At 40.3% G+C, this 13,456-nt stretch overlaps 1 protein-coding gene across 1 annotated transcript in view; it reads left to right on the top strand.

Moving 5' to 3' along the window:
* The window catches only part of RNGTT (RNA guanylyltransferase and 5'-phosphatase), a 191,722-nt gene that overhangs the window by 13,148 nt on the left and 165,118 nt on the right, over positions 1-13,456 (top strand). The window contains exons 5-6 of the mRNA XM_042894031.1: positions 4,360-4,435; positions 7,289-7,538. Of these exons, the coding sequence (XP_042749965.1) occupies positions 4,360-4,435; positions 7,289-7,538 (326 nt within the window). The remainder of the gene's footprint in view (positions 1-4,359; positions 4,436-7,288; positions 7,539-13,456) is intronic.

Below are 13,456 nucleotides of genomic sequence, written 5' to 3'. Positions count from 1 at the left end.
GTCTTAGAACAGAAGAAGTTGAAAGGGACCTCTGGAAATCATCTAGCTTATCACCCCTCTGCAGAGCAGTCAGCTGAAGCAGGTTGCTTAGGATGGTGCCCACTTTTGACATTCTCCAAGGATAGGAACTCCACAACATCTTCTGGCAACTTAATCAAGCGTTGGACTTTTACAGTGAAAAGTGCTTTTTCCTGGTGTTTAAACAGCATTTCTTGTATTTCAGTTTGTGCCTATTTCTTCTTGTTGCTGGATACCATTGAGAATCTTATTTTGTTAATGCCTGAGATACACTTGGGCACGTAATTAACTTTTTCACACAATTTAGTTTTAGATGCTTTCTTTGTTTCACATAGAAAGAAATTTCAATTGTATAAAGACTTGTATTTTTTTTCCTTGAACAAGCAGAAGTATCTGATACAAAAACTGAGAGTAAGTGGGATCAGCCATCAGACAATATTTCAGAAATAGGGATTTCTGAGAAATAGGGGTACTATTGTGACATGTATTAAGTAGCAAACCCATTTTACTTCTAAAACACCATTTTTAGTGTTGAGCCATTTACTTTCTGACTTGCATGGGTTTTGGAATGTTCTATTATTGAAAGGACCGTGTCTTGACTCTAACTGAATCATAGAATCACCAAGGATGGAAGAGACTCACAGGATCACCCAGTCCAACCATCTACTTATCACCAATAGTTCTCACTAAACCATATCCCTCAACACAAAATCCAAACGTTCCTTGCACACCTCCAGGATCGGTGACTCCACCACCTCCCTGGGCAGCCCATTCCAGTGCCTGACCACTCTTTCAGAAAAGTAGTATTTCCTGATGTCCAGCCTAAATCTCCCCTGGAGCAGCTTGAAGCCATTCCCTCTAGTTCTACCACCAGTTACATGAGAGAAGAGGCCGACCCCCAGCTCCCTACAACCTCCCTTCAGGTAGTTATAGAGAGCAATGTGGTCTCCCCTGAGCCTCCTCTTCTCCAGGCTGAACATTCCCAGCTCCTTCAGCCTCTCCTCATAAGCCCTGTGCTCCAGACCCCTCACCAGCTTTGTTGCCCTCCTTTGAACCCGCTCCAGGGCCTCAGTGTCTTTCTTGCAGTGAGGGGCCCAAAACTGGACACAGTACTCGAGGTGCAGCCTCACCCAGAGCTGAGTACAGGGGGACAATCCCTTCCCTGTTCCTGCTGGCAGCACTGTTTCTGATGCAAGCCAGGATGCCATTGGCCTTCTTGGCCACCTGGGCACACTGCTGGCTCATGTTCAGCCGAGCATCAATCAATACCCCCAGGTCCATTTCCTCTACGCAGTCTTCCAGTCGCTCTGCCCCAGGAAGCCTGTAGTGTTGCCTGGGGTTGTTGTGGCCGAAGTGCAGGACCCGGCATTTGGCCTTGTTGAAACTCATCCCATTGGCTTCCGCCCAGCCATCCGGACTGTCCAGATCCTTCTGTATGGCCTCGCTACCTCCTGGCAGATCAACACTTCCAGTCAAGTTGGTGTCATCTGCAAACTTACTGAGGGTGCACTCAGTGCCCTCATCCAGGTCATCAGCAAAGATATTGAAGAGGACAGGCCCCAGCACAGACCCCTGGGGAACACCGCTAGTGACCGGTCACCAGTTTGGTTTAGTTCCATTCACCAGCACTTTCTGAGCCTGGCCTTCCAGCCAGTTCCTTATCCAGTTAAGAGTGAACCTGTCCAAGCGACAGGCTGCCAGCTTCTGCAGGAGAATACTGTGGGTGGCAGTGTCAAAGGCCTTGCTGAAGTCTAGGTAAACTACATCAACAGCCTTTTCCTTGTCCACCAGATGGGTCACTAGATCATAGAAGGAGCAGGTTGGTCAAGCAGGACCTGCCTTTCATGAACCCATGCTGGCTAGGACTGATTCCCACAGTTGTCCTGCACATGCTGTGTGATCTCCCTCATGACAGTCTGCTCCATAACCTTCCCTGGCACCAAACTCAGGACTTTAGAACTGTGAAATCACCGAGGTTGGAAAAAATCTTTAAGATCATCCAGTGCAGCTGTACCCCCTATCACCAATATTTCTCTACTGAACCATGGTTCTCAGTACAACAATGCAATGTTTTTTGAGCACTTCTGGGGTTGATGACTCAAACACCTCTCTGGGCAGCCTGTTCCAGTGCCTGACCCCTCTCTCAGAGAAGTATTTCCTAATGTTCAACCTGAATCTCTTCTGGTGCATCTTAAGGCTGTTCCCTCTAGTCCTATTGCTAGTTAAATGGGAGAAGAGACTGTCCCCCCAGCTCAGTACAGTCTCCCCTCGGGAAGTTCTAGAGAGCAATAAGCTCACCCCTGAGCCTCCTCTTCTCTGAACTGAACAATCCCAGCTCCCTCAGCCACTATCCATAAGACTTAGGCTCCAAAGCCCTCACAGCTTCACTGCCTTCTCCGGACATGCTCCAGGGCCTCAATGTCTGTCTTGCAGTGAGGGTCCAAAACTGAACACAGTACTTGAGGTGTAGCCTCACCAGTGCTGAATGCAGAGGGATGATCACTTCCCTTTGGTTCACTTCTGTGAGGCAGAAAAAAAAAATAAATCTCTTAAATAACCTGTGGTTTTGGTTTTTGTGTTATAAATGAAACATTGGGATTTTCCATTTTCCTTCCATGAGTTACAGAAAAGTTGTTTGTGGGTCTGAATGCTTTGTTTCCTCTTTTGAAAGAGCTCCAGAGGACTTAGAGTGGAGGATGTTTTTATCAGAAGTGAAAGCAATCTGCAGCAGTGATAGGACTCTGCACCCTCTGCAATCATTCCTTTCCAAGCCATTGGTCTCATTGCTGAAATGCTACTTATCTTTGTTGTGTGTGTAAAATTATTGACTTAACCTTCTTGGTAGAAGTAACAGCTGCAGGGCTTATTGATAGCAATTGTGTGCCTGATACGAAAAAGGCTCAAATGCGGATGATAAGTGAACAAAATTTTCTATTCAACTAGAACACTATAGGATGGAAGCTATATTTTTGCAACTTGAAGGACTGCAGCATGCCTGCCAACTTCAAGGAAACAAAATGCAAAGATTTTGCTTAAGCCAGAAACAAAAGAGAAATGATTACTGGGAACAAATTCTATAAGGAAGCTAAAATTAATTTCATTTGATGCAAGTTATGATTTTTATGGCTATTAATGGTTAGAAAGTGTGAATCCAAGAAATTCCTAGCAGATTTTGCATTGCTTTTTTAAGAAAGGGATGTTGGAGCGAAAGGGGAGTGAGTCATAAAACCAGCTCTGATGCAGTCGAGGTCTGTGTACTTATGTAAAGTTGCTGCTCTTCATAGGTATTTGGTCTTGGATCTCCAGTTTAGAATAAATAAATTGCTGCAGTGTGGATGTAGATTGTAGGAAGAGAAGGTAGATGCTGAAATTTGATCTGGATAAGCATCCAGTGAATTATTGTTGACTTATTTCTCTGCCACAGTTAGGAGACCAAGTGAATTAATAAAACCTTGTTTTGTAGTCAGAGCTGAAAAAACATATTATTGACCAATTAATAATTGCACTTGGTTTTAGTGGAAGCTTTAATACTGCGGTGTTTGCTGTTTAAAAAAGATGCAGTGGGAGGAAGAGTCGTCTTGCTTGAATTCCTCGTAGCCTTTTAGTAGCACAAATTTCAAGCTTGGTTTGTTTGTCACTAGATGGTGCTGTTGCCTTGACATGGGAGAAAAGAATAGGAAAAAGGAATCTCGATGCCTTTGACTCTCCCTTCCTTTCACTGTAAAATAGAGGAAAAATTTGTGTTTTTCTTAAAATGTAATAAGTATTTCAAAGTTATTGTAGTGGTCTATAGTTTTCTTCCTCCCCCTCCTCCTCCCCCCCCCAATTTAATGCCCAGCCTTAGTATGGTAATTATAAATCTGACTTAGAATTTTAGACTGACACTGCATTCAAGTTTGAAACAGAAAATCTGGGTATGATTTTTATGCCTGATGGTGTGAAATAATGTAGAGCTTGTTGAATCCATTAAAAACACAGCTATCAACTTTGACTGCATTGTCTCCTAGTAAGCATTTGTGCAGTCATTTAAAAAAAAAAAGAACAAAATCCAAATCAAACAACTTTGGATCTCATCTGCATTAGCCATATTTGAGTTGGATTAAGTTAGTGGTCTTGATCTGAAATAATCTGAAGTGTTCTATGTTCTTGATGCTGATAATTTGCAGGAAGGATATAATAAATTGTTCTTAGGCTTTTGTGCATTAAGTAATCTGTGCTGTTTTGATAGGAAGGGAGGTAACTTGTTATTGATGAGGGTAGAATGATTAGAAAACTCACTTGTGAAACTCAACTATGAATGTTGGAAATACTTTCAAATGATTATGTTCTTGTTTCTTCTAGGTGTCCATTGCACACATGGTTTCAATAGAACTGGATTTCTCATCTGTGCCTTCTTGGTTGAGAAGCTGGACTGGAGGTAACTTTGAAATTTAATTCTTAGGGATTTGTGGACTAAAGAATCTTCAGTATGTTTCACTTGTTGTCCTGGCAGCTATCCTCGTGTATTCACTGTTTAAATTGAAACTTCCTACTAATTTTGAGCAAACAACCTATGTTAGCATTATTCATATCTTACCTTGGTAGCTTAGCCTTGGTCAGTTAAGCTTTTCAGTTCTGGTAAGTGAAAGTCAGCTGTACCTGCTGTGTGAAGGCTTCTAGAAACGTATGGATTGCACTGGGTCCCTCCCCAGTGGCATGCCCCATGCTTTGAGTGAAAACACAGAGTTCAGGGAAGCCTGAAGTATTATTTCTTCTATTTCACATAGGTTTGGTTGTAGGCTTTTTCAATTTCTTGACTTCCAGGAAGATGCCATTAGCTGGAGAAACAACAGAGTGACAAGTTCCCTTTTGAAGGGGTGGTGGGGAAGGCAAAGCTGTTTCCAACTTGCTGTTTGAAGTCTGCAGCACATTTCTACAAAAGCACCTGCTTGAGTGATTTTAAACTTTGGTGCCTTCATACACACCAGAGATCTTTTCCAAATATTACTAGTTTAAAAGGGAAAAAAAAAAAAATAGGCTGTAGCATGCTGATGAGCTTGATTTTTGCATGTTTGGTAGTGTTCATGAAATGCTGTTTCTGTGATGGCTGGGTCACTTGCAGAGTGTAACTGACCAAAGTCCCTTCAGCATTTTGATGGTATTTCTTGTACGGTCTTTTAAATGAAGAGAAATACACTCCTGTTCTTGTGATATATCTCTGGACATAGAATTTATTTGGTGATTAATGTGTATATGCAAGCAGTTTGCAAAGAAGTAGGTTGTTGTCTTCTGTTGGTAAACTTGGAGTAAAGACACTGGAATAGTGGAGACAGAATGCCATTAACGGTGGGTGGCTGAGTCTTGGCAGAATCTTAGCTGACTGCAGGAAGATACAAAGATTGTTATAGTGTGATTATAGTTACTCTTACAAAGTAGAAAATTGCTTTGCTTTTCATCTAACAACTTAAAAGCAGCATGCAGTAATCAGATTCGATATTGGTCATTTGTTCTGAGGAGCAAATGCACTTAAATCTATTTGAAACTGCTTTTAGGCAGCTTTTTACTTCTATACCTCTGTGGGAAGGGCCTTAAAACTTAGCAGCCATGTATTTTTGTTTGTTCACTTTGTTCGAATAGCTGATTGTGTAAATTTGCTCTTCTCTGTCAAATTATTTTAACAGAGTGTCCTGATGTCACTTAATAAAAATGTCCACTGCAAAAGATTTCTGCAAGGTGGAAGTTAGTGCTAAGCATTGTATTAAGATAAAGTCAGTTTGCTTTATCATCCTTTAAAATAAGTCACTGCTGTTTGTGAAGAAATAAGGCTTTCCTGATGGAAAAATCCATCCATATTCATTTCTGAAGTGTATGGTACCAGAGTACTGCTGATGCATTGTGAATTCTGAGATGTATTTTATAGTTAGTTTAAAGAAAGGTCATCTAGAATGAAAGCCCTCCAGCTAGTTATCAGAAACCTTAGTTTCCTTTTCTATAACTTTTTCCCCAAAGTCTACTCTATTTCTGGAACTTGCAGAGCATGTTTTCCTTCAGCAGATTTCAAGCTCAGAAACCTAGCCCTGGATCTTTTGACTTTTGTTACCATATGGTCCACAATAGTGTAGAGTTCTTGTGATACAATGGAGGACGAATCTGAACATGTTTCAGGCCCTGCCTCTTTTGGTTGTTTTGGATTTGCAGTGACGTTGATTTTGGAAGGTGCAAAACAATTTAAGAATGTTACCAAAATGAAAATTGTCTTGTATGTGAGAAATTAGAAGTCATAAGAAACAGAATGAGGAAGACAGATATTTTTTTTCTAAATAACTCAGGTTATTAAGCTGTTGTTTCTGAGATTTGATGACCATCTGGTAGCCTGACTTCTGAAAATGCTTTGTTCTCCGCTCTTGATCAAAGAGAGAACTAAACTTACCTGGTCCTCGGGAAGTGGCTTTCCCTACACCAGGATACTTGTCTCAGAGTTCTCAGGCACTGTCTCATACTGGACAGATGAGGCAAAAAATGCCTTCTATATTTTTTTCCAATTTTACCTATATGATTTCCTTGTTTCAGTGATAGGCTATTTTCATATTTAAGAAGAAAGTAAAAAATTTGTAGCAAGTAGCATGTGCTTTTATTCCAGCTTAAACATTCGTGCTTGTCAAGAAGCCTAACTAAGGGATTTACCTTTTGTGGTATCTCTCTACTCTTTTACATAGAATCACCAAGGTTGGAAAAGACCATCAAGATGATCCAGTCCAACCATCCACCTACCACCAATATTTCCCACTAAACCACTTCCCTCAGTAAAACATCTAAATGTTTCTTGAACACCTCCAGGGACGGTGACTCCAACTGCCTCCCTGGGCAGCCTATTGCAGCACCTGACCACTCTTTCAGAGAAGAGATTTTTCCCAGTATCCAACCTATATAGCAAGATTTCTAAATGTAGATTTGTGGTCTGTAATTTGGTCTGTAAGTACTTACCTATGTGCCACTCATTCCTTTTTCTATAGCAATAATAAAAATTATAATGAAGGTTTTACCTAAATGACCAGCAGGCTGGTCTTCGCTGCAGCTAGAGATAAAACAGACTAAGCTGCAGATTTTGTGTACAAGATCAACACAATTGAAGCATAATGCTTTGAATATCATGAATGTTTTTGGAATTGTCACTTTAGGATTTTTTCTGAATTCTTGGTACTTGGTAACTTGGTAAGTTTTAAGTATGTTTTAGTCATGCTATGCCTTAACAAATAAAGTTACAGAGTAATTTCCATTTTTTATTTGCCAGTATTGAGGCAGCTGTGGCCACCTTTGCTCAGGCCAGACCACCAGGTATTTACAAAGGTGACTATTTGAAGGAATTATTTCGTCGTTACGGAGATGAAGATGATGCACCATCACCACCTGAGCTACCAGAATGGTGCTTTGAGGATGACGAAGAGGAAGATGATGACAACGGTAAAACAGGAGGCCAAGAATCAGAACCTGGATCATCAAGCACTTCCTTTGGCAAGAGGAGAAAAGAACACCTAAAACTGGTATTTTTGATTAAGAACTTAATATTTTAATTGCTAACTGTGCTTCCATAAACTCACGATCATGGGTTACTACACTGTAAGTGCTAGACAATTGCTCTTGCAAGTTGGGATCTAGTAGTATTGTCTCTAACCAGGGGAAACATTTTTTTTGATGTTTCCTATATGAACACTGAACTTTGAAATTGAAAACCTTAACTATTTCTGTGGTAACAGTGACTTAAATTTTTCAAACACTACCTTTTTTTAAGCTTGAGTTGAGATACACAATTTTTTCATACTTATCTGATCTGTTGTTAGAGGTGAAATGTTCTGCAGGTGTATGGGGTTGTAAAACAATTTCTGGTTATTTTTTTGTAGCCATGTGGATCAAAGTTCAGTCTTTTAAATTCAGTGCTCATTTTGGTAAATATAATTAATTTTGAAAACCTGAGAGGATTGAGACTAGGATTAGCAAGAAGCAATGTGATTTTTAGAAAGCCAAGGCAATTCTAGAATCACTTTTTTTTTTTTTTTTAAAGTTTTTAATTATATAATTTTAAAAATTTTTTTTTTTTTTGGAAATCCAAAAATTTTTTTTTTTTTTTTTTTTTTTTTTGACTCGTGTTTTGATGCATTAACAACTGAGGTGTGATGGTGAGGCTGAAGGCAGCCATTTTTCCACAGGTATAAAACTAAATGGATATGTTTAGCAGGAATCACCGTACTGTTGTCATAGGCTTTTTCTTATCTGCCAGCATAGATTTTTTTTTTTTTTGAAAGCTGAAAGCTAAATTATACGAATAAGCATATTAATAACTAAAACTTAATTAAGAGTTAGAGAATTTGTGAAAGACAGAATCATTTAGTTAATATGCATATTCGTATAATTCAGTTTTGCAGCTCTGGAGGAACAGTCTTTGGCATGAAGAGGAGGAACGGGGAGAATTCTTTACCATGATATTTGGCTGGCAGATTGGACTGCATCTTAACTGAGTAGAGATGGATAGAGTCTATTTGTGATTCCTTATAAATGTGCAATCTACAGGGAGAATTATTATCAGGTAAATACCTCTTGCTTAGATTTTCTCTTACAGAATCATAGAATGTTCTGAGTTGGAAGAGACCCACAAGGATGATGAAGTCCAGCTCCTTACTCCACACAGCACCACTCAAAAATCAGAGCATATGACTGAGAGTGGTGTCCAGATGTATCTTGAACTCTGACAAGCTCAATGCCACAACCACTGCCCTGGGCAGCCTGTTCCATGCCCACTGCCCTCTGATGCAGAACCTGTCCCTGACTCCCACCTGCCTCTCCCCTGACACAGCTCCATGCTGTTCCTTTAGGTCCTGTTGCTGTCACCAGAGAGCAGAGCTCAGTGCTGCCCCTCCACTCCCCTCATGAGGAGCTGTAGACTGCCATGAGGCCTCTTCTCTGGGCTGAACAGAGCAGGGGACCTCAGCCTCTCTTCATATGTCTTCTCTACACCCTTTACCATCTTTGTAGCCCTCTTTTGGGCACTCTGATAGTTCTACATTTTTATATTATGGCACACAAACCATGCACGGTGCACAGGGTGAGCACAGCACAGAGCAGAGTAGGACAACCCCTTCCCTTGCCCACTGGCAATGCTGTGCCTGATGCACTCCAGGGTATGGTTTGTCTTCCTGGCTGCCTGGGCACACTGTTGACTCATGTTCAATTTACTGTTGACCAAGACCCCCCAGATCTCTTTTGGTGGTGCTGTTCTCCACTCTGTATGTACAGCCAGTTATTTTTATGCTATCTGAAGGGCTAAATGTTCATTGTTACTGTTGATTTCTCACAGCAGATGTTTTCAGGTTTCTAATCTGACTCCTCGAAAGACCAGAGGATATGTAATGTCAAACTAAATGGGGCTGTTATGATGGTGATGTTCTGAAATGTTTTCATTTGACCCAGATCTTTGAGGAAATAGAGGGAAAGTTCTGGGGGTAGAGGAGATACCTCCCAGGCATCTTCTAGAACAGTGAGTAGTCCAAAGCAACTGACCAGATAGCTCATGGAGAGATGTAAGCATACTGCCTATTTCACAAATTCTGCCTTGGACTGGAGAAACTTTACTGTTGACGTCAAAAAGTCTTCACGGTCTCCCTTCCACTCCCCCCCAACCCCTGCATGATTTATAAGCTGTTACAACAGTTAGAACATTAGTTTCCTTCACCAACATCTGAATGTAGCTGACAGGTAACAGTGGGTCTGTTAGCTGATACTTACAATCTCACTTTGGGTAAAAAATCTCCCAAGTATTTTGCAGATAGGACAGTGAGTTATACTTCTGAGCCAAAACTTTCAAACTTTTCATGGGTCAAACAGATCTTTTAATCTTTATTAAGAAGTACCATCTGTTCTATTCCTGTGTAAGTCGTGCATTTCACAGGAAGTACAGGGTGTAACATGCAGCGCTTCTAAAATGGGTGGTTATGTCTCAACCAGCCTGCAAGTGGTGGTTACTACTAGTGGTTTCCTTTGTGATTTTGAGGGGAGCTGTCTTGTGATCATCTGTGAGACCGAGGGAAACCATTAACCTTCATGGCTGATATAGTTAGCCACAGTAATATTTAAGTATCAAAGTATATTGATTGTAAATGTGATTTTTTAAACTAGCTTTTTTTTTTTTTTTTTTTTAGCCAACATTTAATCCCTATACTATACCTGGGAACATACTGTCGATACAGAAAAAATATTATGTTCTCTCTTTTTTTTTTTTTTTTGCAGTGTTTTCTTATGTAGTTTACCCCTATAGTCTGTTTAGTACTGAATATTCTTGACATTCTTTATTTTCTGAGGCTTTAGTGCCTGTAAATGAACACAAGCCACTAGCTGAAGCCACCTCAGTGCTTAACAGGAAGGAATTTCATGCGTCTTAAGGCTAATGTTTCTGCTTACATATCTCAATATAATTGCCTTTTAGAAGATGGACTAGTGCTAATTCAGCACATGGTCTGTATCTGCCTCCTTTTTCTCTTATTTTCTATGTGTGTGTATATGCATAGTTTCTTATTCCTTATTAAATGTGGAAGGTATTTTCCCCCCCTCCTCATTTCTAAGGATTGCTTGCTTCCTCTCTTTCAGAAGGTTCTTTTTCTGTTATGTTTCTTCTCTGGAGAGCTTTCTGTGAACATTTTGCACTTGATCAAGTCTCTGAGTATCTGAAGATGGCCATCACCCAGGCCTGGTGATAGCTGTTGGGATTGGGGAGGTATGGGAGGGCATGGCTCCAATTCTATACCCTCCTCCAGCTGTTCTAAATCTGACCCAAGACATGATGATGCACTGCTACTTTTCCTTCAGCTGATGCAATGGATGTAGGGATGCAGTGGCAAGGGTGAAGAATTTCAGGACTACAGATGATATGAAGGGCTGTGCAGAGTGTAGCTGCTAAAAGGACTTAGTTACCTGGGATCTTGAGGTACTGCCTCTGAGCTGACTACTCTTGCATCTCTGTACCATGTTCAGCCCATTTCCATGAGATTGTTGTTAGCTCAACAACAGTGCAGAAAGTAGATGGGTCTGGCTCAGTTCTGGCACCTTGTTGCAGGAACTATTCATGTGAAACCCGGAGCACTGAGCTTACCAACTATCAATATGCAGATGGATCACCTGTTTTTCTACTGCAGTGGCGTAGCTACAGAGTATATCTGAGGCCTGACTTTATTCTGTAGAAGCATCATCTTGTCTGTCTGCTGCTATGGCTCTCTTTACATTAGCATCCTGGATGGAGTGTCTGGCTACCTGAGTTGATTATATTCTTAGGGTGCAGTAATTGAGTGAAATAGTCTCTGTGTTATCTGTCCAACTGTTGTACAACCTTGTCTTCTCCCTATGATGTCAGCACTTTGCTCCTCACTCCCCCCAGTCCTCTTCTTGTTTCAGATTGACAGCATTACAGTGAGGGGTTACAGTGTACCTTTCAGGTGAATGGAAATGCCAGTGTGGAAAAGCAAAAGCTTGGCTTCTTTGTCCAAATATAAGCTGTACTTTTTTCCTTAATTCTTTCATACTTGCACCTCTCCACCCTGAAATCTTAACTATGTGTTTGTGTGTATGTATATACATATGCACTTGTATGTAATCATGTAAATAAGCACATGCTGCTTATGCAAGAGAACCTGTTGTCAGGTATTTACAGTTAAAAGCTCTTACAGTAAACAAACAGACCAAACAAAGTGACTGGAACTAAATTAGGGTGCATACTTCCTATGTGCTAGATAGCTGATGCATTTTTAATTTTGAATAATTCACTCCAACTCCATGCTTTTCTTACCATGCAGAGAATTTTTGAAACTGTTCAGAATTGTAGTAATGTAGAATCATGCTTGTGATGTCAAGTGTGAAAGCATGTGCAGCTGTTTTTAGTTCATGGCATAACTTGATAGTGCTATGCACTCTGATTGATGTTAGCAGCTCCAAAATCAGTTGTGTAAGTGCATAATTCTCTTACTCAGTCTGCAAGAGACAATTTGAAGTGGTGAGCACCAGCACCGGTTTCTTGTTTATGACTTTATTTTTTGGAAGATATTTGCTTTTGCCTGCTTTTTGCTTTCATCTTAGCAGCCCCTAATGCTGCTGCGCTCTGATGTTATTCAGAGTAGGAGGTCACAATCCTTTATTTCCTGGTGCTGTTAACCCTTTATTGAGAACCCAGACAGCATGGTAGCCAGGCTTATGAAGCTCTGCCTCCCTTACTGAATTACCTGTGTGCTGCTGCACCTACTGGGGCAAGCAGAAATAACATGGGATAAGCGAATCTCTGAAAGTCTGTGGAGCATAAGATAATCAAGGTTGTGAACTAGCTCATTGCTTCAGGATGTACTGCTCTCAGAATATGGATTTGGTGGCACAGCTGAGCCTATCTTAACTGAAAACTTGGGTTCTGCTTTCCTTTCACTCGTTGTGTTTTTCTGCTTCCACTGTGCAGGCACCAGCACTGACTCATCCAATGGTGAGCTAATTCAGGATAGCAATTTGGAAGAATATTACTAATTCACGTTGTTATTTTTGCCATCTTAGTTCTTCGACTTGCTCAAGAGTGGAACAGATGAGTGCAATGGTATGTGGAAGGGGAAGAGAGCATAAAGGCTCCTTTCACAAGCAGTATGTAGCTAGATTTGTTAAAGCAAGTTTTAGGCTTTTTAGAGAGCAGGTAGAAAATACTTCTGTAGCCATATGCAGGAGATGCAGTTCAACAGGTGAAGCTTCGTGCTTTGATCTTTTTAGTCCACATTGAGATTTTGTGATGCTGCTAAAAAAAAGTCTGATAGATTTGGAATCTCCATAGAAACATTCAGTTCTGTAGCTTTCTCAACCTGATGGCCTTATTGGATTCTGTTGTGCAGAATTTTATTCTACTCAGCGTCAAATCTTTTCTAGAATACAAAGATTATTTGAGTTTTATTTTCCATATTCTTTATCGATACCTGCTTAAGCTTATCTGGGACATTCAGAACAGCTTTAAGTTTTGGTAACCTGGTTTAGATTGGTAACGAAATCATATAAGTGTACTTTCATACATGTTTTTGTTACAAACCAGCTGTTTATTTTCTCTTTATTTAAGACATTTGTTCTAGATCAACCAGGAACCCTCTAAGTTTGGTGCTGCATAAGTACACTTTTTTCCCCTACAGTGTAAGTTTAAGTTTTGAAATGCAATATATACTGCATCACCTAAGTGGAGGTTGAAAACATGGATTTTAACTTCTTGTACTGGAATTACCATTGAGATCTGAATGCAGTTAATGTAGTCAACTGAAAACATGCATGTCAGAGATTTGGAGGGAGAGAAAAGGGACTTAACTGCTTCATCCATTTAGGTGCTTTTGTATTTAAAAAAAATAAAAACAAATTATTCAAAGATGTTTTTGTGACTTTATTAATTCCTGTGCTGCTGAACTTTGTC

Source organism: Lagopus leucura, unplaced genomic scaffold, assembly GCF_019238085.1.
Source record: "Lagopus leucura isolate 7727_CA_CO unplaced genomic scaffold, USGS_WTPT01 Super-Scaffold_73, whole genome shotgun sequence".
Classification (NCBI taxonomy): Eukaryota; Metazoa; Chordata; class Aves; order Galliformes; family Phasianidae; genus Lagopus; species Lagopus leucura.
This window is presented reverse-complemented; position numbering and strand designations above follow the sequence as displayed.